General features: G+C 37.1%; 3 protein-coding genes across 3 annotated transcripts; all 3 read left to right on the top strand.

Annotated features, from left to right (window-relative positions):
• Positions 1 to 959: 959 nt before the first annotated feature.
• Positions 960 to 7,106, top strand: LOC307268995 (immunoglobulin lambda-1 light chain-like; the record flags this gene model as incomplete). The annotated part of the gene is made up of 4 exons (XM_080051816.1): positions 960 to 1,060; positions 1,153 to 1,474; positions 5,654 to 5,691; positions 6,781 to 7,106. Exons 1-4 carry the CDS (start codon positions 1,021 to 1,023, stop codon positions 7,104 to 7,106), a joined length of 726 nt encoding a protein of 241 aa, XP_079907942.1. The 5' UTR covers positions 960 to 1,020.
• Positions 7,107 to 9,958: 2,852 nt separating this feature from the next.
• On the top strand, positions 9,959 to 20,359 carry LOC307267961 (uncharacterized protein; the record flags this gene model as incomplete). The annotated part of the gene is made up of 8 exons (XM_080050454.1): positions 9,959 to 9,998; positions 10,091 to 10,416; positions 13,384 to 13,417; positions 14,706 to 15,027; positions 16,267 to 16,358; positions 16,451 to 16,776; positions 18,918 to 18,951; positions 20,034 to 20,359. 8 exons carry the CDS (start codon positions 9,959 to 9,961, stop codon positions 20,357 to 20,359), a joined length of 1,500 nt encoding a protein of 499 aa, XP_079906580.1.
• A 1,568-nt stretch (positions 20,360 to 21,927) lies between these two features.
• Positions 21,928 to 25,567, top strand: ctu1 (cytosolic thiouridylase subunit 1 homolog (S. pombe)). Its single transcript, XM_080037298.1, has 3 exons — positions 21,928 to 22,073; positions 23,095 to 23,607; positions 24,130 to 25,567. The coding sequence occupies exons 2-3, from the start codon at positions 23,112 to 23,114 to the stop codon at positions 24,663 to 24,665; spliced, it is 1,032 nt and encodes a 343-aa protein (XP_079893424.1). The 5' UTR covers positions 21,928 to 22,073; positions 23,095 to 23,111; the 3' UTR covers positions 24,666 to 25,567.
• Positions 25,568 to 26,092: the final 525 nt, after the last annotated feature.

Genomic DNA, 26,092 nt, shown 5'->3' with positions numbered 1-26,092 from the left:
ATTCACAAGTTCAGAAAACTCCTTTGTTATAAGTGTTTATTTGCAATCAAACACAACAGGGAGATACTATCACTGTTCCTGGTTTGAGTTGCAGTAGTTAAGACGTTAGAAATCTAATTCAAACTAGTGAACTGAAAGTGAGTTTTCACCCTCCATCAGTGAAGCATCACCTCTCTACTCCTCCCTCTCTTCCGTCCCAGGATGCACCTGCAGAACTCCTCTACTTCTTCATAGCTCTATGTAAATGAAGAGGTCAAAGGTCAACTCTGTGAAATCAGAGGGAACTGTCTCTGACTGGAAACACACTGATGTTTTAATAAGTCTAATTTTGGACATTAATAGACTATTTACCTCTGTCTGTCAATTATGTTCAAATGTGTAGAGTCAAAGTTTATATCCTTCAATTCATTTATCTTTTGAAAATGTAGAAACATTTAAAATCCGTTCTGAAAATATTTGTTTAAGTTAACGTCTGGGGAGAGGAAATTTGACCACACACAATTGGATTGGTCGAGCTCATATATTTGAAAGTTACAGTTATATCCTGTAATACATGTATCTTGTGCAAAAAAAAAAAAAAAAAACCTGTAAATCAGATGTGAAAAATATTTCTTAAAAATCTTACTGAAGAGAGCAAATATAAACCTAAGAGACAATTGGATTCAATGCTGGTTATTATGAATTTAGCAAAGAAGCAAATCTGTGACAATAACCATATACTGGAGGTATTTTTCAAATTAAGATGATGTAATATTTTGGGGTCACTGGGTATACACTGACTGCTTTGACATGAATGAAGATTGAAAAGTCTTTTTTCTTAACAGAAGATACGAGACCAACAGAAGTTTCAAAGCATGCAGCTGTAAGCAGAGCTCCTCCTCCTGTCAGTCCCTCTTAGTTTCAGTGTGCTATTAAATTGCTCCTCCAGCACCTCCTCTCCTCATCCTCCAAACCCTCTACTCTGTCAGCAGTAAACTCACTTTCCAACTGACAAGCTCTTTGTCAGCACACAGTGTCAACATGCTGGGGACCCTCTGCACTCTCATCACTGCTCTAACATGTAAGGAGGCTGACTCATTGCAGCTTTGAGCTCATGTTGGATTCATCAGTCTGTGTGTTTCTCTTGACTCCATGTCGTCTTGTTGTTTCCAGGTGTGAGTGGTGTGACGGTGGTGACACAGAAGCCTCCTGTTGTGATGCTGAGGAAAGGAGAGACAGCCACCATGGACTGTAACCTGGGGACTGTTACTGACAGTAATGCTCGTTGGTATAAACAGGTTCCTGGAGGAGTTCCTCAGTATGTACTGAGGTTTCATCACAGCTGGAGCTCTGTAGAATATGGCTCTGGTTTTTCATCTCCAAAGTTCACTTCTAATCATCAGTCGACCTCAGATTATCGTTTGATCATCAACAATGTGGAGGAGGGAGACTCAGCAGTCTATTACTGTAAGACATGGGACAGCTCTGTAGATGAGTACGTATCACAGTGATTTACACTGTGACAAAAACCTCCTCACTAACTACTTCTGCTTTTTGAACCTGCTGCTGCATTTGACTGGTAGTGGAGCCATAAGCTAATGCTTTCTGTACAGCATATGCATTAATATGTTTTTACACTCCTAACTTATTTCTTATCATTCTGAAATGAATAATAAGATTGTTCTTGGTGATATTTATATGCGTATGCTTACAGAATGTCAGGCAGATTGTATATGCTTTGAGACAAAATCAAACAATATGCTAACCGCTAAATTAAAAATCTAAAATAAAAGTTATGAGCAATTACAGTGATAATCGTTGAGAATAAATATTAATGTCTCTTCCCTGTCATAATAAATAATATTTGGAGCCGATTCGGCTCCAAATATTATAAATAAATAAATATGAGGAATCATTCTTGATATAAAGCCTTTGGTGCACATTTATTGAGGATTGTTGCACAAACACTAACACAACCAAATGAAAATGCTACATTCACCTGACAACATGTGGTATACATATAGTGATTCATAATATGGCTTTACTAACTTAAACTCTGAAGTCATTGTTAAAATGAAGCATGATTGAGAGCAGGTTATTACAACAAGGTGATGAAACCCAGATGAGAAATATGTCACATAAACTCATAACGCATTAACCCCTGAAATAAAAAAATAGATTGACGGAGAGGAATTCAGCAGGATTCCAAAAACAAAAAGGAACATGTTACAAAAACAGTCCCTCCTTTCACACACAGCTGAACAATGACCAAATACAAACACTACATTCACCTGAGAGATCATCTACACTCTGAGGTCACAATGTTTCCAATGAATTCATCAGAATAAACTGGATACATATTTAACATCCTAACTTGGATTCTATTTGTAAAAAACTTAAAAAATTATAAAACTGAAATATGAAGTAACCATTTGCATATAAATCTTGTCATCCTCATGTTTCCATCCTGTTTACATGACTTATTTATAACAAGAATAAACCAATTGAAAGTATTTTTAGTGTGATCCCTCCTTTATGATAAATAACAAAGTAAAGAACACATTCCTGTGATGCAATAACTGGATGTAATACTCAAAGTACTTTAGCAGACTTACAAAAGATTGATGATGTCATGCGTGTCACCAACAGAAGTTTAAAAAAAATCATATGTATGATATGAAACCCACATTCTTGATGTAGTTGGTGTATGAATGAAAACAGTGTTGAGTGTGTGAACCCCTCCTCCTCCTCCTCCTCCTCCTCTCCTCTCCTCAGTGTCTTTATAAGCTTCAGTCTCTCTTCTCCTCACACTCCAACCCTGCTCACCTCTCAGCTGGACAGTAAGGGACGTTTACAGCACACACTGACAACATGCTGGGGACCCTCTGTACTCTCTTCACTGCTCTAACATGTAAGATATTCTTCTCACTCCTTTCACAGCACATATTTTCACACAGAAACCTTTCACTCATGTGTTTTTCAGCCTTGAGCTCATTGTAGCTCATGTTGGATTCATCAGTCTGTGTGTTTCTCTTGACTCCATGTCGTCTTGTTGTTTCCAGGTGTGAGTGGTGTGACGGTGGTGACACAGAAGCCTCCTGTTTTGATGCTGAGGAAAGGAGAGACAGCCACCATGGACTGTAACCTGGGGACTGTTACTGACGATAATGCTTACTGGTATAAACAGGTTCCTGGAGGAGTTCCTCAGTTTGTGCTGTATAATTATCATGAAGATAGCTCTCCAACCTATGGCTCTGGTTTTTCATCTCCAAAGTTCACTTCTAATCATCAGTCGACCTCAGATTATCGTTTGATCATCAACAATGTGGAGGAGGGAGACTCTGCAGTCTATTACTGTAAGACATGGGACGACTCTGTTAGTGAGTACGTATCACAGTGATTTACACTGTGACAAAAACCTCCTCACTAACTACTTCTGCTTTTTGAACCTGCTGCTGCAGTTGACTGGCAGTGGACCTATAAGCTAATGCTTTCTGTAACATACCATCATATGCATTCAAAAATATGTTTTTACACTCCTAACTTATTTCTTATCATTCTCAGATGAATAATCAGATTGTTCGTGGTGGTATTTATATGGATTTGCCTACAGAATGTCAGGCGGATTGTATTCGCTTTAAGACAAAATCAAACAATGTGTTAAATGAAAAATCTAAAATAATAATTATGATCTATTACAGTGATAATTGTTTAGAATAAATATTAATTTCTCTTCCCTGTCATAATAAAATAATATTTGGAACCGATTCTTATGTGCTGATCTAACGTATCTAAATATGAGGAATCATTCTTGATATAAAGCATTTGGTGCACATATATTGAGGATTGTTGCACAAACACTTGTATTTTATACTAGGCCTACTTTTCTCAATTGCATTTTCCTTCTTTGAGGAGCTATAACACAACCAAAGGAAAATGCTACATTCACCTGACAACATGTGATATACATGTAGTGATTCATGATGTGGTTTTACTAACTTAAACTCTGGAGTCATTGTTAAAATGGAGCATGATTGAGAGTTATTACAAAAGGGTGATGAAAAAGAGATGAGAAATATGTCACATAAACTCATAACGCATTAACCCTTGAATTAAAAAAATAGATTGACGGAGAGGAATTCAGCAGGATTCCAAAAACGAAAAGGAACATGTTACGAAAACAGTCCATCCTTTCACACACAGCTGAACAATGACCAAATACAAACACTACATTCACCTGAGAGATCATCTACACTCTGAGGTCACAATGTTTCCAATGAATTCATCAGAATAAACTGGATACATATTTAACATCCTAACTTGGATTCTATTTGTAAAGAACTTACACAATTGTAATACTGAAATATGAAGTAACCATTTGCATTTAAATCATGTCGTCCTCATGTTTCCATCCTGTTTACATGACTTATTTATAACAAGAATAAACCAATTGAAAGTATTTTTAGTTTGATCCCTCCTTTTTGAAAAATACAACAAAGTAAAGAACACATTCCTGTGATGCAATAACTGGATGTAATACTCAAAGTACTTTAGCAGACTTACAAAAGATTGATGATGTCATGCATGTCACCAACAGAAGTTTTAAAAAAAAATCATGTGTATGATATGAAACCCACAGTCATGATGTAGTTGGTGTATGAATGAAAACAGTGTTGAGTGTGTGAACCCCTCCTCCTCCTCCTCCTCCTCCTCCTCCTCCTCCTCCTCCTCCTCCTCCTCCTCCTCTCCTTTCCTCAGTGTCTTTATAAGCTTCAGTCTCTCTTCTCCTCACACTCCAACCCTGCTCACCTCTCAGCTGGACAGTAAGGGACGTTTACAGCACACACTGACAACATGCTGGGGACCCTCTGCACTCTCTTCACTGCTCTAACATGTAAGATATTCTTCTCACTCCTTTCACAGCACATATTTTCACACAGAAACCTTTCACTCGTGTTTTTCAGCCTTGAGCTCATTGGAGTTCATGTTGGATTCATCAGTCTGTGTGTTTCTCTTGACTCCATGTCGTCTTGTTGTTTCCAGGTGTGAGTGGTGTGACGGTGGTGACACAGAAGCCTCCTGTTGTGATGCTGAGGAAAGGAGAGACAGCCACCATGGACTGTAACCTGGGGACTGTTACTAACAGTCCTGCTCGTTGGTATAAACAGGTTCCTGGAGGAGTTCCTCAGTATGTACTGAGGTTTCATCACAGCTACAGCTCTGTATATTATGGCTCTGGTTTTTCATCTCCAAAGTTCACTTCTAATCATCAGTCGACAACAGATTATCGTTTGATCATCAACAATGTGGAGGAGGGAGACTCAGCAGTCTATTACTGTCAGACATGGGACAGTAATAAAGCTGTATCACAGTGATTGACACCATTACAAAAACCTCAGTGAGAGACTGACTACAGCTTCTTTGAACTCTGACCAGAATCAAACAATTCAAATGGAAGAATCTGGGACAAAAACCAAAATGGATGCTAAATACAATCATCTCAAGAGAAATAATGTTTGAAAAAGTCTCGTATTGTTTCTGAATATGAGCAGAAAGTTGAAGGGAATGAGATGTTGACAGTGAAAGTTGGTTTCAACAGGATGTTTCAGTTCCACTCCCCTCATCAGTGAGAGTGAAGAGGTTTTTGTACAGCCATGTGTACAAACTGAATCACTGTGGTATTTGGACAAGGCACCAAGCTGACTGTAACAAGTAAGTCCTATCTATTTGATGATAAAACAAGATTTATTTTATATATCTGATAGATATAAATGTAGAATTATGATTTTATGTGTGACCACTTTTTAAACATATTTAATATATTTTTCCTTTCATCAAGATTGACTTTTTATGACCGACTTTGATACTAAGCTGTTTCTTTTAAGACAATGGAAATGTGTGGCTAGGAATTTAGATACTTTAACTTTTCAATAAATGTAAGCATATTTATTTTCCTATTATTAGATAAAATATATCATTGCAACGGAATTTTTGATGAGAAAGATTACCGGCAAAAGTTTCCAACATGTTTTCAAAACAAAATTATTACTATACTCGTTTATATAAATTAATAATCTTAAAAAGTTTAAGGATAACTTTGAGTGGGACTACATTTTTGTCATTATAATCACAACCATTTTATTGGCTGTTTGAAAATGTAAGTCAGCTCTGTTATGCTGAAATCTCTCACAGAGACTTCAGACATTGTAGAGAAATTCAAGCAACATTTTGTAAGACAAAAGTAGATTTAATTAATTTGTCTCTCAAAAATGTATGAACAATTGATCATCATATTTCTACATAATGATTGAAATATTACAGTTTTAAAGAGAAAAACAAGATACATTTAAAGTTATTATTTCTATAGGATGATGCAGATTTAAGATGTTCTTCAAAAATGCTTTGAGAGTAAATGAATTTGGTCATCAAAACCCAATCATTTTATTGGCTGTTGGAAAAATATAATCCAGTTTATTTATACTGATATTTTTCTCAGTGACAAACATACATTGTAGAAGAATTAACAGAAGATGTTTGAAGACAGAATGTGACTTTATGAATAAGTAACAAAAAATGAATAAAAAAATGAATATCATATTCCTGTGTCAGTTATGGAAATGTTATATTTTAAAAGAGTAACGCAAGATACAATTTAGGAAATGATTCCTATATGATTATTCTGAATTAAAATTTTCGATTATAATTTGTCACATTGTCATAAAAAGTAATACATTACTGCCATGCATTTTATGACTGACTTGACTTCAAGTTAATTGATGAATGTCCTCCATGTATTTTCAGGCTCCAGCCTCCCTCCTCCTGTCCTCACAGTCTTCCCTCCATCCAGTGCTGAGCTCCAGTCCAACAAAGCCTCTCTGGTCTGTCTGTCCAGTCAGTCTGGGCCTTTTGCAGATGTGAGCTGGTTGGCTGGTGGGAGTCCAGTGAGCAGTGGGATCTCTACCAGCACCGCTGTTCAGCAACCAGACCAGACTTTCCAAATCAGCAGCTACCTGGCCATCCAGACGTCAGACTGGAACATGGAGAAGGTTTACACATGTAAAGTGTCTTTGGGCTCCCAGACCTCAGAGAAAAACATCAACAAGTCCCACTGTCCCACTGAAGAGTAGCAGAGGAGCAGAATGACCATTTCAAATCTGCTTCTTCACTGTTTGTGCTGTTTGCTCATTGCAAGGTTTCCATGTTAGAAAAGATGTTGTCTGCATGCTTGTAATACATGTTGTGAACGTAAGATGGAGGTGGTGCATCAGCTTTGCATTTGTTAAAGTTTTTAAACTCATTCAATAAAGAAAAAAAAAACTCAGAGAAATATGTATTATTTTGTATTCATGGACACATTATATACTATATTATATGTTTCCTCCGATTCATTCAATGATCATTACAATTAATGCCAGACACATAGATAAAAAGACACAATACAGTTTATTTCTTGATTTGATATTCATATTTAAGTTCAGAAGACTTCTTTGTTTTAAGTGTTTATCTGCAATCAAACACACCAGGGAGATACTATCACTGTTCCTGGTTTGAGTTGCAGTAGTTAAGACGTTAGAAATCTAATTCAAACTAGTGAACTGAAAGTGAGTTTTCACCCTCCATCAGTGAAGCATCACCTCTCTACTCCTCCCTCTCTTCCGTCCCAGGATGCACCTGCAGGCCTCCTCTACTTCTTCATAGCTCTATGTAGAACTAAAGGGATTTAAACTGATTTGTGTCAAAATATAAGGTTAGAAATCGTAAATACAATGTGCTCTGCTATTGATAACCTAATGGAATGTGTGACTATTGAAATTCAAATGAAAGATAAATGTTAATTATCAGCTGTGTGTTCAGAACACCCGATTCAAAAAATGGAAGACTTTCTCTGACTGAAGAATTTGTAAATACACTGCATGTTATGGGACTGTAGCCGAGGTCAGCAGACACACTGACTGTTTTGAATACTTTTGCAGATGTGTCTAGGCTACTAGAGAAGAAATGGACAAGGCCATATCACTATCTGCATTGTCACAGGCAGAGAGGAAAATAGAGACCTAAAATGATCTGTGTATTAGAATGAATCTTCTTAAAACATTTAAAAAAAAAAATGTTTTCTAACTGCAGTAGCTGTGTATCTGTGTATCTGAATCTTATGGCAGTGGGGGCGGGACCCGATAAGCCTTTGGCTTCTCCTGCTTCCCTTCGGACGATAACACAAAGTAATATGTATGAATATGCAATGAGAAAATTATGTATTATGTGTAATTGTCCGGAAGAATAATAATAAATAAATAAATAAATAAATATGTAAATGAAGAGGTCAAAGGTCAACTCTGTGAAATCAGAGGGAACTGTCTCTGACTGGAAACAAACTTATGTTTTAATTAGTGTCATTTTGGACATTGATAGACTATTTACCTCTGTCTGTCAATTATGTTCAAATGTGTAGAGGCAAAGTTTATATCCTTCAATACATTTATCTTTTAAAAAATTTGAAACATTTCAAATCCGTTCTGAAAATATTTTTTTAATGTCTTGGGAGAGCAAATTTGACCATACACAATTGTATTGGTCGAGCCCATATATTTGAAAGTTACAGTTATATCCTGTATTAATGTATCTTGTGCAAATTTGAAAAACCTGTAAATCAGATGTGAAAAATATTTCTTAAAAATGTAGCTGAAGAGAGCAAATATAATCCTAAGAGACAATTGGATTGGTAAATGCTGGTTATTATGAATTTAGCAAAGAAACAAATCTGTGACAATAACCCTACACTCTAAAAAGTATATTTTTGAAAAGTTGAAGTAACGCACTTTTTTGAATAAGTCTGACTCAGTTTTCTGCTTTAGTGATGGCAATGTACTTTTGTGGATTACATCAAATTGAAATTGTACTTTATACATTGACCTGACATTGACTTAATTTTCTTATGCAAATTAAAGCGATTCAATTAGGTTTTCCTGTCTAACGCCCCCTTTCCCACAATGACGTACACTGGTCTAAACCTTTGTTATGTTGCTATTTGCACCCTCAGTGAAGGGGATGTTTCATTCCATTAGGTCACTATGCATTTTGTTTAAATAAAATATCTCTTTGTGAACTAACCGTGATTTTGTTGGTTATAACAGAACGGTTTGTGGAACTCTTAAGCCAGATCCCTAGTTCAACTCAGGAGACAAATTACAAAAGAAATTAATCATTCCATTGAACTTGATATATTCTAACAAGTGTGTTGAAGTAACAAACAGAAGCTGCTGTCTATGTTTAGCATTTGAACAAATAGGGGACATAGTAATCTTATATAGGGTTGAAACACATCTGCCCAATGAAATATAACATCCCCTTCGCTCACGGTGCAAACAGCAACATGCCTTAATTCAATTAAGTTGGTCCAACTATTTTCTTTTAGGTTCTACTGAAGCAATATTTTACTTTAGGATTAAACAAGAAATTGATTCAGAAAACACTGACATTTTAAGTTGTCGTCCCTTAATTATAAGTTGGATTAATGCAAACTTTTGATTTAAAAACAAACACACTATTAAGTTGATCTGACTTGAAACAATTGTGTAAGTGTAACTTACATTCTTTATTTCAATAAACTTAATTCAATTGTGTGTTACCGGTTGCCCTAATTCAATTAAGTTGGTTCAACTGTTTTCTTTTTAGAGTGTACTGGATATATTTATCAAATTAAGATGATGTAATAGTTTGGGGTCACTGGGTATAAACTGACTGCTTTGACATGAATGAAGATTGAAAAGTCTTTTTTCTTAACAGAAGATACGAGACCAACAGAAGTTTCAAAGCATGCAGCTGTAAGCAGAGCTCCTCCTCCTGTCAGTCCCTCTCAGTTTCAGTGTGCTATTAAATTGCTCCTCCAGCACCTCCTCTCCTCATCCTCCAAACCCTCTACTCTGTCAGCAGTAAACTCACTTTCCAACTGACAAGCTCTTTGTCAGCACACAGTGTCAACATGCTGGGAACCCTCTGCACTCTCATCACTGCTCTAACTTGTAAGGAGGCTGACTCACTGCAGCTTTGAGCTCATGTTGGATTCATCAGTCTGTGTGTTTCTCTTGACTCCATGTCGTCTTGTTGTTCGCAGGTGTGAGTGGTGTGACGGTGGTGACACAGAAGCCTCCTGTTGTGATGCTGAGGAAAGGAGAGACAGCCACCATGGACTGTAACCTGGGGACTGTTACTAACAGTGCTGCTTACTGGTATAAACAGGTTCCTGGAGGAGTTCCTCAGTATGTGATGTTCTATTATCACGGAGACAGCGCTCCATTCTATGGCTCTGGTTTTTCTTCTCCAAAGTTCACTTCTAATCATCAGTCGAGATCAGATTATCGTTTGATCATCAACAATGTGGAGGAGGGAGACTCAGCAGTCTATTACTGTAAGACATGGGACAGCTCTGTTAATGAGCACGTATCACAGTGATTTACACTGTGACAAAAACCTCCTCACTAACTACTTCTGCTTTTTGAACCTGCTGCTGCATTTGACTGGTAGTGGAGCAATAAGCTAATGCTTTCTGTAACTTACCATCAATGCATTAAAAAATATGTTTTACACTCCTAACTTATTTCTTATCATTCTCAAATTAATAATAAGATTGTTCCTGGAATTTCTATGCGTATGCTTTCAGAATGTCCAGTGGTTTGTATTCGCTTTAAGACAAAATCAAACAATATGCTAATAATAAAAGTTATGATCTATTACTGTGATAATTGTTTACAATAAATATTAATGTCTCTTCCCTGTCATAATAAAATAATATTTGGAGACGATTCTTATGTGCTGATCTAACTTATATAAATATGTGGAATCATTCTTGATATAAAGCCTTTGGTGCACATATATTGAGGATTTTTGCACAAACACTTGTATTTTACACTAGGCCTACTTATCTAAATTGCATTTTCGTTCTCTGAGGAGCTATAACACAACCAAATGAAAATGCTTCATTCACCTGACAACATGTGATATAAATGTAGTGATTCATGGTGTGGTTTTACTAACTTAACTCTGGAGTCATTGTTAAAATGGAGCATTATTGAGAGCAAGTTATTACAACAAGGTGATGAAGGGGGGTTATAATTTAAGGGGAAAATTTAATTTCAAAGTGAACAGCGTCCGTACGACCAGGAAAACGTTTTGCATTTCAATATGTGGGGTGAGACTATGGAACAGTTTGAGTGGGGAGATCAAGGAATGTCCAAACATTAACCAGTTTAAAATAAAATACAAAGAATTGATTTTCACAAGGTACAGGGATGAAGATTAACATAGTGTATATGTTTACATGTATGTATATTTGTATATATTTGACGGTATTTATATAATATTGAATGTTTAATCAGATATTATTATTATTATAAGATTACTTGACAATATTATTAGATAAATACGACGATATCATTAGATAAATATGCAATTGGTAACAAATTGTATCATATTGAAAACTAATATATATTAATATGTATTATTAATTTTGAAATATTATTATATCACTAATAAGGAAGCCAATAGTCATTATAGATGTATAAATCAGGGAGAAGGGGTGAGATTAAATAAGTTTTCTTCTTCTCACCCCTTTTCGAACAGGTAAAGCAAGTGTAAGACAGTTTATTTTCATTTGTGGTTTTCATTGTGTGTAAATATTACTTTATTGTAACTGTCCACTTGTTTAATTTATTTTATTGTTTATTATTGCTTTTTTGTCTTTTATTGTTTACTTGTTCGAAATAAAAACATTTTCAATTCAATTCAATTCAATTCAATTCAATTCAATTCAATTCAATTCAATTCAATGAAACCCAGATGAGAAATATGTCACATAAACTCATAACGCATTAACCCCTGAAATAAAAAATAGATTGACGGAGAGGAATTCAGCAGGATTCCAAAAACAAAAAGGAACATGTTACAAAAACAGTCCATCCTTTCACACACAGCTGAACAATGACCAAATACAAACACTACATTCACCTGAGAGATCATCTACACTCTGAGGTCACAATGTTTCCAATGAATTCATCAGAATAAACTGGATACATATTTAACATCCTAACTTGGATTCTATTTGTAAAGACCTTAAACAATTGTAAAACTGAAATATGAAGTAAACATTTAGATTTAAATCGTGTCATCCTCGTGTTTCCATCCTGTTTACATGACTTATTTATAACAAGAATGAACCAATTGAAAGTATTTTTAGTGTGATCCCTCCTTTATGATAAACACAACAAAGTAAAGAACACATTCCTGTGATGCAGTAACTGGATGTAATACTCAAAGTACTTTAGCAGACTTACAAAAGATTGATGATGTCATGCTTGTCACCAACAGAAGTTAAAAAAAAACATATGTATGATATGAAACCCACATTCCTGATGTAGTTGGTGTATGAATGAAAACAGTGTTGAGTGTGTGAACCCCTCCTCCTCCTCCTCCTCCTCCTCTCCTCTCCTCAGTGTCTTTATAAGCTTCAGTCTCTCTTCTCCTCACACTCCAACCCTGCTCACCTCTCAGCTGGACAGTAAGGGACGTTTACAGCACACACTGACAACATGCTGGGGACCCTCTGCACTCTCTTCACTGCTCTAACATGTAAGATATTCTTCTCACTCCTTTCACAGCACATATTTTCACACAGAAACCTTTCACTCATGTGTTTTTCAGCCTTGAGCTCATTGTAGCTCATGTTGGATTCATCAGTCTGTGTGTTTCTCTTGACTCCATGTCGTCTTGTTGTTTCCAGGTGTGAGTGGTGTGACGGTGGTGACACAGAAGCCTCCTGTTGTGATGCTGAGGAAAGGAGAGACAGCCACCATGGACTGTAACCTGGGGACTGTTTCTAACACTGCTTATTGGTATAAACAGGTTCCTGGAGGAGTTCCTCAGTTTGTACTGTATTTTCATTACAGCAGGAGCTCTCCAACCTATGGCTCTGGTTTTTCATCTCCAAAGTTCACTTCTAATCATCAGTCGACAACAGATTATCGTTTGATCATCAACAATGTGGAGGAGGGAGACTCAGCAGTCTATTACTGTAAGACATGGGACGGTAATGCAGTTGTATCACAGTGATTCACACCATTACAAAAACCTCAGTGAGAGACTGACTACAGCTTCTTTCAACTCTGACCAGAATCAAACACTTCAAATGGAAGAATCTGGGATGAAAACCAAAATGGATGCTAAATAAAATCGTCTTCAGAGAAATAATGTTTGAAAAAGTCCAGCATTGTTTCTGAATATAAGCAGAAAGTTGAAGGGAATGAGATGTTGACAGTGAAAGTTGGTTTCAACAGGATGTTTCAGTTCCACTCCCCTCATCAGTGAGAGTGAAGAGGTTTTTGTACAGCCATGTGTACAAACTGAATCACTGTGGTATTCGGACAAGGCACCAAGCTGACTGTGACAAGTAAGTCCTATCTATTTGATGATAAAACAAGATCGATTTTATATTTCTGATGGGTATAATAAGAAGATAATGATTTTATATGATACTACTTTTGTAAACATATTTAATGTATTTTTCATTCCATCATTAGATTGGCTTTGTATGACCAACTTTGATACTAAGTTGTTTCTTTTAAGACAATGGAAATGTGTGCCTGGAAATTAAGATATTTTAGATTTTCAACAAATGTTAGCATATTTATTTTCCTAATATTAGAAAACATATATAATTGCAACACAATGCTTGCTGAGCATGATTACCAGCAAAAGTATCTTACATGTTATCAAAACTAAATTATTATTGTACTTGTTCATATGAATTAATAGTCTTGTAAAGTTTAAGGATAACTTTGAGTGGGACTACCTTTTTGTCATTATGTTCACAACCATTTTATTGGCTGTTTGAAAATGTAAGTCAGCTCTGTTATGCTGAAATCTCTCACAGTGACTTCAGACATTGTAGAAAAATTCAAGAAACATTTTGTAAGACAGAAATAGATTTCATTAATTCGATTTTCAAAATGTATGAACAATTGATCATCATATTTCTACATAATGATTGAAATATTACATTTTTAAAGAGAAAAGCAAGATACATTTAAAGTTTTTATTTCTTTATGATTATGCAGACTTAAAATTTTCATAAAAATGTGTTCAGAATAACTGAATTTGGTCATCAAAACCCAATAATTTTATTGGCAGTTTGAAAATATAAGCCAGCTTAGTTATACTGACATTTTTCACAGTGACTAATAACATCGTAAAGGAATTCAGCTAAGAGGTTCTAAGACAGAATGTGACTAAATTAATTTGTAACCAAAAATGTATATAGAACTGAAGGTCATATTCCTGTCAGTGAGGGAAATTTTCTATTTTTTAAAGATAATTTTTTGGCATTTTCAAGCTTTATTAGATAGTAGAGAGTTGAAATGTGGAGACAGAGACAGAGGGGGGATGGCCTGCAGTAAAGGTCCACGGTTCGGATTTGAATCTGCGACCACTGCAACAAAGGCCGAGGCCAATATGGTACGCCCTCTATCCACTATGCCACCGGAGCACCCCAAAATGTTCTATTTTAAAAGAGTAAGGCAATAAACAATTTTAAGAAATGATTCCCATATGGTTATTCAGAATTAAAAACTTCGACTGAAAATTGTTATATTGTCATAAAAAGTAATCTATTACTGCCATGAATTTTATGACTGACTTGATTTGAAGTTAATTGATGAATGTCCTCCATGTATTTTCAGGCTCCAGCCTCCCTCCTCCTGTCCTCACAGTCTTCCCTCCATCCAGTGCTGAGCTCCAGTCCAACAAAGCCTCTCTGGTCTGTCTGTCCAGTCAGTCTGGGCCTTTTGCAGATGTGAGCTGGTTGGCTGGTGGGAGTCCAGTGAGCAGTGGGATCTCTACCAGCACCGCTGTTCAGCAACCAGACCAGACTTTCCAAATCAGCAGCTACCTGGCCATCCAGACGTCAGACTGGAACATGGAGAAGGTTTACACATGTAAAGTGTCTTTGGGCTCCCAGACCTCAGAGAAAAACATCAACAAGTCCCACTGTCCCACTGAAGAGTAGCAGAGGAGCAGAATGACCATTTCAAATCTGCTTCTTCACTGTTTGTGCTGTTTGCTCATTGCTAGGTTTCCATGTTAGAAAAGATGTTGTCTGCATGCTTGTAATACATGTTGTGAACGTAAGATGGAGGTGGTGCCTCAGCTTTGCATTTGTTAATGTTTTTAAGACTCATTCAATAAAGAAAAAAAAGAAACTCAGAGAAATGTGTATTATTTTGTATTCATGGACACATTATGTACTATATTATATGTTTCCTCCTTTCAATTCAATGATCATTATAATTAATGACAGACACATGGATACAAGACATATTTCCGTTTATTGCTTGATTTGATATTCATATTTAAGTTCAGAAAACTTCTTTGTTATAAGTGTTTATTTGCAATCAAACACAACAGGGAGATACTATCACTGTTCCTGGTTTGAGTTGCAGTAGTTAAGACGTTAGAAATCTAATTCAAACTAGTGAACTGAAAGTGAGTTTTCACCCTCCATCAGTGAAGCATCACCTCTCTACTCCTCCCTCTCTTCCGTCCCAGGATGCACCTGCAGGCCTCCTCTACTTCTTCATAGCTCTATGTAAATGAAGAGGTCAAAGGTCAACTCTGTGAAATCAGAGGGAACTGTCTCTGACTGGAAACACACTGATGTTTTAATAAGTGTCATTTTGGACATTGATAGACTATTTACCTCTGTCTGTCAATTATGTTCAAATGTGTAGAGTCAAAGTTTATATCCTTCAATACATTTATCTTTTGAAAATGTGAAACATTTAAAATCTGTTCTGAAAATATTTGTTTAAGTTAATGTCTGGAGAGAGGAAATTTGATCACATACAATTGGATTGGTTGAGCTCATATATTTGGAAGTTAGTTATATCCTGTAACACATGTATCTTGTGCAAATTTGAAAAACCTGTAAATTGGATTGGTCAATTATGTTTATTATGAATTTATCAAAGAAACAAATCTGTTACAATAACCCTACTGGAGGTATTTATCAAATTAAGATGATGTAATATTTTGGGGTCACTGGGTATAAACTGACTGCTTTGACATGAATGAAGATTGAAAAGTCTTTTTTCTTAACAGAAGATACGAGACCAACAGAAGTTTCAAAGCATGCAGCTGTAAGCAGAGCTCCTCCTCCTGTCAGTCCCTCTCAGTTTCAGTGTGCTATTAAATTGCTCCTCCAGCACCTCCTCTCCTCATCCTCCAAACCCTCTACTCTGTCAGCAGTAAACTCACTTTCCAACTGACAAGCTCTTTGTCAGCACACAGTGTCAACATGCTGGGGACCCTCTGCACTCTCATCACTGCTCTAACATGTAAGGAGGCTGACTCACTGCAGCTTTGAGCTCATGTTGGATTCATCAGTCTGTGTGTTTCTCTTGACTCCATGTCGTCTTGTTGTTTCCAGGTGTGAGTGGTGTGACGGTGGTGACACAGAAGCCTCCTGTTGTGATGCTGAGGAAAGGAGAGACAGCCACCATGGACTGTAACCTGGGGACTGTTACTAACAGTGCTGCTCGTTGGTATAAACAGGTTCCTGGAGGAGTTCCTCAGTATGTGCTGTATAATTATCATGGACATAGCTCTCCAACCTATGGCTCTGGTTTTTCATCTCCAAAGTTCACTTCTAATCATCAGTCGAGATCAGATTATCGTTTGATCATCAACAATGTGGAGGAGGGAGACTCAGCAGTCTATTACTGTGAGACATGGGACGGCTCTGTTAATGAGCACGTATCACAGTGATTTACACTGTGACAAAAACCTCCTCACTAACTACTTCTGCTTTTTGAACCTGCTGCTGCATTTGACTGGTAGTGGAGCCATAAGCTAATGCTTTCTGTACAGCATATGCATTAATATGTTTTTACACTCCTAACTTATTTCTTATCATTCTGAAATGAATAATAAGATTGTTCTTGGTGATATTTATATGCGTATGCTTACAGAATGTCAGGCAGATTGTATATGCTTTGAGACAAAATCAAACAATATGCTAACCGCTAAATTAAAAATCTAAAATAAAAGTTACGAGCTATTACAGTGATAATCGTTGAGAATAAATATTAATGTCTCTTCCCTGTCATAATAAATAATATTTGGAGCCGATTCGGCTCCAAATATTATAAATAAATAAATATGAGGAATCATTCTTGATATAAAGCCTTTGGTGCACATTTATTGAGGATTGTTGCACAAACACAACCAAATGAAAATGCTACATTCACCTGACAACATGTGGTATACATATAGTGATTCATAATATGGCTTTACTAACTTAAACTCTGAAGTCATTGTTTAAATGGAGCATGATTGAGAGCAGGTTATTACAACAAGGTGATGAAACAGAGATGAGAAATATGTCACATAAACTCATAACGCATTAACCCTTGAAATAAAAAATAGATTGACGGAGAGGAATTCAGCAGGATTCCAAAACAAAATGGAACATATTACAAAAGTAGTCCCTCCTTCCACACACAGCTGAACAATGACCAAATACAAACACTACATTCACCTGACAGATCATCTACACTCTGAGGTCACAATGTTTCCAATGAATTCATCAGAATAAACTGGATACATATTTAACATCCTAACTTGGATTCTATTTGTAAAACACTTAAAAAATTATAAAACTGAAATATGAAGTTAACATTTGCATTTGAATCGTGTCATCCTCATGTTTCCATCCTGTTTACATGACTTATTTATAACAAGAATAAACCAATTGAAAGTATTTTTAGTGTGATCCCTCCTTTATGATAAACACAACAAAGTAAAGAACACATTCCTGTGATGCAATAACTGGATGTAATACTCAAAGTACTTTAGCAGACTTACAAAAGATTGATGATGTCATGTTTGTCACCAACAGAAGTTTTTATGAATATTCGTGTATGATGTGAAACCCACATTCCTGATGTAGTTGGTGTATGAATGAAAACAGTGTTGAGTGTGTGAACCCCTCCTCCTCCTCCTCCTCCTTCTCCACCTCTCCTCTCCTCAGTTTCTTTATAAGCTTCAGTCTCTCTTCTCCTCACACTCCAACCCTGCTCACCTCTCAGCTGGACAGTAAGGGACGTTTACAGCACACACTGACAACATGCTGGGGACCCTCTGCACTCTCTTCACTGCTCTAACATGTAAGATATTCTCCTCACTCCTTTCACAGCACATATTTTCAGACAGAAATCTTTCACTCATGTGTTTTTCTTCTCTGCATGTTGACAGATGTTGATGCAGTGATAGTGCTGACCCAGACGCCTGCTGTCCACACAGTTTCTCCAGGACGAGAGGTTGTTCTCAACTGCAACGTTGAGAGATATGATAGTTATTATGTCAGATGGTATAAACAGGTTCCTGGTGAAGCTCCTCAGTATGTTCTGAAATATCACAAAGGTCACAGTTCACCCACCTTTGGATCAGGATTCTCCTCAGACCGATTCAACTCTAAAGCCTCTTCAGACTTAGATTACCAGTTCATCATAAAGCAGGCAGAGGCAGGAGACTCTGCTGTCTATTACTGTGACACATGGGACAACTCTGCTAAGGCAGCTGTATCACAGTGATTCACACCATTACAAAAACCTCAGTGACAGACCAACTAAAGCTTCTTTCAACTCTGACCAGAATCAAACAATTCAAATGGAAGAATCTGGGATAAAAACCAAAATGGATGCTAAATAAAATCATCTCAAGAGAAATAATGTTTGAAAAAGTCCAGCATTGTTTCTGAATATAAGCAGAAAGTTGAAGGGAATGAGATGTTGACAGTGAAAGTTGGTTTCAACAGGATGTTTCAGTTCCACTCCCCTCATCAGTGAGAGTGAAGAGGTTTTTGTACAGCCATGTATACAAACTGAATCACTGTGGTATTCGGACAAGGCACCAAGCTGACTGTGACAAGTAAGTCCTATCTATTTGATGATAAAACAAGATCGATTTTATATTTCTGATGGATATGAATGTAGAATTATGATTTTATGTGTTACTACTTTTTAAACATATTTAACATACTTTTCATTTCATCATTAGATTGACTTTTTATGACTAACTTTGATACTAAGCTGTTTCTTTTAAGACAATGGAAATTCGGGTTTAGAAATTAAGATAGCTTAACTTTTCAACAGCATATTTATTTTCCTAATATTAGATCAAATATATAATTGCGACACAATTTCTGCTGAGAAAGATTACCAGCAAAAGCATCCAACATGTTATCAACACTAAATTATTACTTTACTGGTTCATATAAATGAATAATATTGTAAAGTTTAAGGATAACTTTGAGTGGGACTACATTTTTTTCATTATAATCACAACCATTTTAATAGTTGTTTGAAAATGTAAGTCAGCTCTGTTATGCTGAAATCTCTCACAGTGACTTAAGACATTGTAGAAAAATTCAAGCAACATTTTGTAAGACAAAAGTAGATTTCATTAATTTGTTTTTCAAAAAATGATTTACAATGGATCATCATATCTCTATATAATGGTTGAAATATTTAATTCTTAAAGAAAAATGCAAGATACATTTAAAGTTATTTATTTTTGTATGATTATGCAGACTTAAAATGTTTTTCAAAAATGTTTGAGAGTAACTGAATTTGGTTATCAAAACCCAATCATTTTATTCGCTGTTTGAAAATATAAGCAAGCTTAGTTATACTGACATTTTTCACAGTGACAAAAATACATTGTAGAAGAATTAAGATAAGGTTTTCTAAGACAGAATGTGACTTTATGAGTAAGTAACAAAAAATGTATATAAAACTGATCATCATATTCCTGTGTCAGTGAGGGAAATGTACTATTTTAAAAGAGTAATGCAAGATACAATTTAGGAAATGATTCCTCTGATTTTTCAGAATTAAAAACTTTGACTAAAAATTGGCATAATGTCATAAAAAGTAATACATTACTGCCATATTTTTTATGACTGAACTTGACTTCAAGTTAATTGATGAATGTCCTCCATGTATTTTCAGGCTCCAGCCTCCCTCCTCCTGTCCTCACAGTCTTCCCTCCATCCAGTGCTGAGCTCCAGTCCAACAAAGCCTCTCTGGTCTGTCTGTCCAGTCAGTCTGGGCCTTTTGCAGATGTGAGCTGGTTGGCTGGTGGGAGTCCAGTGAGCAGTGGGATCTCTACCAGCACCGCTGTTCAGCAACCAGACCAGACTTTCCAAATCAGCAGCTACCTGGCCATCCAGACGTCAGACTGGAACATGGAGAAGGTTTACACATGTAAAGTGTCTTTGGGCTCCCAGACCTCAGAGAAAAACATCAACAAGTCCCACTGTCCCACTGAAGAGTAGCAGAGGAGCAGAATGACCATTTCAAATCTGCTTCTTCACTGTTTGTGCTGTTTGCTCATTGCAAGGTTTCCATGTTAGAAAAGATGTTGTCTGCATGCTTGTAATACATGTTGTGAACGTAAGATGGAGGTGGTGTATCAGCTTTGCATTTGTTAAAGTTTTTAAGACTCATTCAATAAAGAAAAAAAAACTCAGAGAAATATGTATTCATTTGTATTCATGGACACATTATATACTATATTATATGTTTCCTCCTATTCATTCAATGAACATTACAATTAATGCCAGACACATAGATAAAAAGACACAATTCCATTTAATTCTTGATTTGATATTCATATTTAAGTTCAGAAAACATCTTTGTTATAAGTGTTTATTTGCAATCAAACACAACAGGGAGATACTATCACTGTTCCTGGTTTGAGTTGCAGTAGTTAAGACGTTAGAAATCTAATTCAAACTAGTGAACTGAAAGTGAGTTTTCACCCTCCATCAGTGAAGCATCACCTCTCTACTCCTCCCTCTCTTCCGTCCCAGGATGCACCTGCAGGCCTCCTCTACTTCTTCATAGCTCTATGTAAATGAAGAGGTCAAAGGTCAACTCTGTGAAATCAGAGGGAACTGTCTCTGACTGGAAACACACTGATGTTTTAATTAGTGTCATTTTGGACATTGATAGACTATTTACCTCTGTCTGTCAATTATGTTCAAATGTGTAGAGGCAAAGCTTATATCCTTCAATACATTTATCTTTGGAAATGTGAAACATTTCAAATCCGTTCTGAAAATGTTGTTACTGGCATTGGTTCTAATTAGTATAAACAGGTTCCTGGAGGAGTTATTTTCATCACAGTTACCGCTATGTAAGATATGTCCCTGGTTTTTCAGCAGTCTATTACTGTAAGACATGGGACAGCTCTGTTGAAGAGTAATCACAGTGATTTAGGCTACACTGTGACAAAAACCTCCTCACTAACTACTTCTGCTTTTTAACCCGCTAATGCATTTGACTCGTAGTGGAGACTTCAGTCAATGCTTTCTATAACATCATCATATACATTCAAAATCGTTTTTTACACTTCAAAATCATTTCATATCATTCTCAATTGAACAATCAGATTGTTCCTGGTGGTATTCACATATGCCTACTGAATGTCAGGCCGATAAATATTTATTGATGCAAAGCCTTTGGTGCCCATGTATTGAGGATCTTTAAACAACCACTTCTATTAAAGATGTAGCCTATTCAATTTCAACGTTCCCTCATTAAGGAGAGTTGGGTTATGTGCACCTGAAACACAACCAAATGAAAACGCTACATTGACCTGACAACAAGTGGTATTGAAGGCTTTCTTTACAGTAAGTTAAATATTGGAGTCGTCGTTAAAATGCAGCATGATACTTTACTGAGAGCAAGTTATAAAAAAAGGTGATGAGATGACTGATAAACCCATAAAAATTATGTCATTGGGCTGTCTAAATGTGCAGTTTGATGTGCATTGGCCAATTCCAGCCGCTAGGTTGTGCTGCAGGGGCTCAAACTGCTTGCACTTCCGGTTTCCCGGTGGAGAAAATACAAACAACATGCTACCTTAGTTAGTCGTGTGATACTTTAGTTGTTTTACTTTAAAGAGTTATATTTTTAAAACAGTTTCTTCAAAGGGTACTGCCTCCCCACATTCTCAACTCAAACGACGGTTCAGCAGAAACTTTGGTATGGAAATGTTGCCTAAAATATGTGGCTACTTAGCTCAACTAGGCTAGCTAGAACTGGACACGTTTAATGTTAACTGTCTTACATTGACTTTGGTACCAATGTGCACTCTATTCCTGTTGTCAACCAGGATAACTAAATAACTGACATTATTCCGTGTGCTTTTATTACATTTGGCCCTTTAAAACGGTTGTGTGAAGTGTTTCAGGGGCTGTTTTATCAGCTTTATCCTAATAAGTGTGTGTTTTATATACCATCTATGGTGTTGACAAGCGAGACAACCTTACATTTGATCTGACTAAGCTGAGCTAATGTTCACCCTCAAACCCTCTTGCAAACTTAACTGGACGTTTTCTGAGCCGTTGCGTTCAAGTCTTTAATTCGGCATGTCAACAAAAAAACATATTAGTCCAATAATATTACTGTGGCCTTGTACACGTTTCTTCCTTCTTAAATAGCTGCTGTATGTTGTAGTAAAGGTCCTGTTGTTGACCGCCTCCAATGTGCAGTGTGAGATAATGGTATTAACAAGTAACAACACATTTGAATATCTATTAATTTGACATAGTGACGTTTAGTGACATTCGTAATTTTTCCAGCTTAATATGCAGCAAAATATGTATCTAGTCGGAATCACTGTGCAATGTGAATTTGGAACACTGTATGATTTTTTTTATCATCAAGTCGTACAAATTGAATATTTTCAGTGTTTTTTCCATGCGATGCTCTTATTTAGTCAAACAATGCATCAAATTGCAGAATTAATTATTAAACTAAACTACACTGCACATAGATTTTGTATTGCAGGGGCCCCTTTACAAAAAATGTAATGACTTCAAACTGTAGATTTACGTTAAGTGAATAATAAATGAACGAAAGAGAAAGTAATTGACACACTGCCTCAACAGAAGAAATTGAGCTTTGTAGGTTGGTGTAAATTTGTTTGAAACAATTTGACTTCAAAAATATTTGATAACATTTGTTTAACTAACTTTTGATATTGTCATCCTTATTCAAATAGCTCCTCTGACAGCCAGGATGCCGGTCCTGTGCAGTAGCTGTGGTGACAAGCGGGCTGTGTTGAAGCGTCCCAAAACGGGCCACTCGCTGTGTAAAGAGTGCTTCTTCTGGGCCTTTGAGGAGGAGGTGCATCTGACCATAGTGGGAGCAAAGCTGTTCACACATGGGGAGAAAGTGGGAATTGGTGCCTCCGGGGGAAAGGACTCGACGGTGCTCGCTCACGTGATGAAGGTCCTCAACGAGCGATACAACTATGGCCTGGAGCTGATGCTTCTCTCAGTGGACGAGGGGATCACTGGGTACCGGGACGACTCTTTGGAGACGGTGAAGAGGAACCAGCAACAGTACGACCTGCCGCTGAAGATTGTGTCGTATGAGGAGCTGTACGGCTGGACTATGGACGCCATAGTGAAGCAGGTGGGACTGAAAAACAACTGCACCTTCTGTGGAGTGTTCAGACGGCAGGCGCTGGACAGGGGAGCCATCATGCTGAAAGTGGACAAGATATGTACAGGTAACTCCAAACCCAAATTGCATTATTAAAATGTGAAGGCAAGAATTTCAACCCTGAAATGTGAGTGAGTGAGTCTTATATAAAGGTGCAGTCAGTGATTCTGGAGAACGCTTGTTGTCAAAATCACTTTTTTTCTAAATAAGTCAATATCTCCTCACGATCCGTTGCCTTTCCGTACTGTGAGAGCACTGAAAGAAATTCTGGTGTACTGTTAATACACAGCCTAGGCTCTGTAAACGTATATGTAAAGTAAAGGTACGTAAATGAATGGTATGGATACAAACGAGCCCACTGTAGCTAGCTACATGCCTGTTTACAGAGCCTAGACTGTATAAACAACACTACATTTATTTTCAGCACACACACTCACGCGGAAAGGTAGGCGATCGTCTCAAGATATTCATTGATTTTGACAAAACAGTAGTTTTGACAACAAACTTTCTCAAGAATCGCTGAATCCACCTTGTAAGAGTAAGTATTTTGTCAGAATGAGTTACAATGGATGTTTTCTTTTTTAAACAGGTCACAATGCAGATGACGTGGCGGAGACGGTTTTGATGAACTTCTTGCGAGGGGACATAGCTCGTCTGCGCCGCTGCACAGCCATCTCCACCACCAGCGAAGGGGACGGGGTGGTGCCGCGCTGCAAACCGCTCAAATACGCCTACGAGAAAGAGATCGTCCTCTACGCTTACTTTAAGAAGTTGGACTACTTTTCCACTGAGTGTATCTACTCTCCCAATGCTTACCGTGGCTATGCCAGGACCTTTCTGAAGGACCTGGAGAGTGTTAGGTCCAGCTCCATTATGGATGTCATCCACTCGGGGGAGAACCTGTCTGTGCGGGACGGGGTGAAGATGCCTTCCCAGGGGACATGCACCCGCTGTGGCTACATCTCCAGCCAGGCTCTGTGCAAGGCCTGTGTGCTGCTGGAGGGGCTGAACCGAGGTCTGCCCAAGCTAGGCATCGGCAAACACCACAAGCTACACGGCAAGATCCTCTCCCAGGAGCCATTCACTGAGAAGGAGGAGAGAAAGCTCAAAGCTGTCGACTTTTGACCATTATGTTCCCCCCTTTTAATTTTCATACAAATAAAGATATATCTCATAACAAACCTCATTTATTTTCTCTCTTAAGAAGTAGAGGAATAGTCTTTCAGCTGTCTTATTTGTTTTCAGTCATCATCAATTACATATTTATTAAATCATTTTTGCAGCTACAAACCTGGATCACTGACACATACTAATGTAGACATACTTTCCAATGGCTATAATATCGAAGTTATGCTCAATAATAGATGACTGGAATGTGTATCCAGGTGATTTTGTTGTATTTGGCTTTTCTGTGTCACATAAGCTTTGGTACCAGTTCCATGTTGAGTTTTTGGTCTTATTTTTGTTATTAAACTTTAGGAATCTGCATCACTTGGATTTTTTCTAAATATTGATTTTTGACACCCACATACTTTTTAAAGATTACAATGAAACCTATAAGATGTTTGTGTGTGGGTGTGAGGTGCAGGGACGTGGACAATTTTTTATTTTTTATTTTTTTTAACCTTTACTTATACAGGTAAACTCTTTTGCAAGGGAGACCTGTTCCCATTTACACGTTACCATTCACACACACATTCATACACCGATAGCAGGCTAACTATCGACATTCACACGAGGCAAGGTGGGTGAAGTGTCTTGCCCAAGGACACAACAACTATGACACATGTGGCAGGGCGGGGATCGAACCTCCAACCCTTTGATCATCGGCCGACCCGCTCGACCAACTGAGCCACAGTCGCCCCAAGCATTTTTTTAAAGTCTAAGAAAAATTGTGCCTTTCCACTGCAGTTGAATCTCTCACTGACAGCATTAACATGTTAAATGTCTATTTTTATGCCACCCTTTCTTCCCTTCCTTTTTATTTAATGCACCAATCTCTGGGAAGGATATGTTTACAGTTCTGGTCAAACACTCCAAGTGGTTAAATGAAATATATCTCAATAAATGCATTGCCCTATATCAGCTTGTTTCTCCTGTTTTTTGGGATTCAGGCGAGGAGTATGCTGTCATTATTAGTCTCATTAAATGTATGTTGTGTAATGAGTTGAAGCTTAGTGTCCAAGTGGATTTCAAACCCAGTGAAAGAATGTAACTTCAATCATTTACTCCAGCACTGTACTGAAGTGCAAATAGAAGGTACTTGTATTTATGTATTTACATCTCAACCTACATTTTTACTCAACTACATTGTCTGACAGCTTTAGTTACGAGCAACTTTCAGAATGTAATGTTTCATACCCCTCCTTTTATTATTATTTTTTTTTAATATTAAACTATTGTAACAGAGCTAAAAACGGGGCTAGTTTTCCTTTAAGAAAAACTGAGCTCATGAAGGGTGGACTAAGTGGTTCTCACAGGACAGCTGTCATATTGATTTGATCAAATATGTTGCATTGCTGTATATCAAAAGCACCAACACACTACACCAA

Source organism: Ammodytes marinus (genome assembly GCF_949987685.1).
Source record: "Ammodytes marinus genome assembly, chromosome: 2".
Lineage (NCBI taxonomy): Eukaryota > Metazoa > Chordata > Actinopteri > Uranoscopiformes > Ammodytidae > Ammodytes > Ammodytes marinus.
This window is presented reverse-complemented; position numbering and strand designations above follow the sequence as displayed.

Coding starts and splice junctions, on each gene's coding strand:
- ctu1 (XM_080037298.1), top strand. CDS start 23,112: ATGCCGGTCCTGTGCAGTAGCTGTGGTGACAAGCGGGCTGTGTTGAAG. Junction 23,608..24,129: donor AGTGGACAAGATATGTACAG/GTAACTCCAAAC, acceptor TTTTTTAAACAG/GTCACAATGCAGATGACGTG.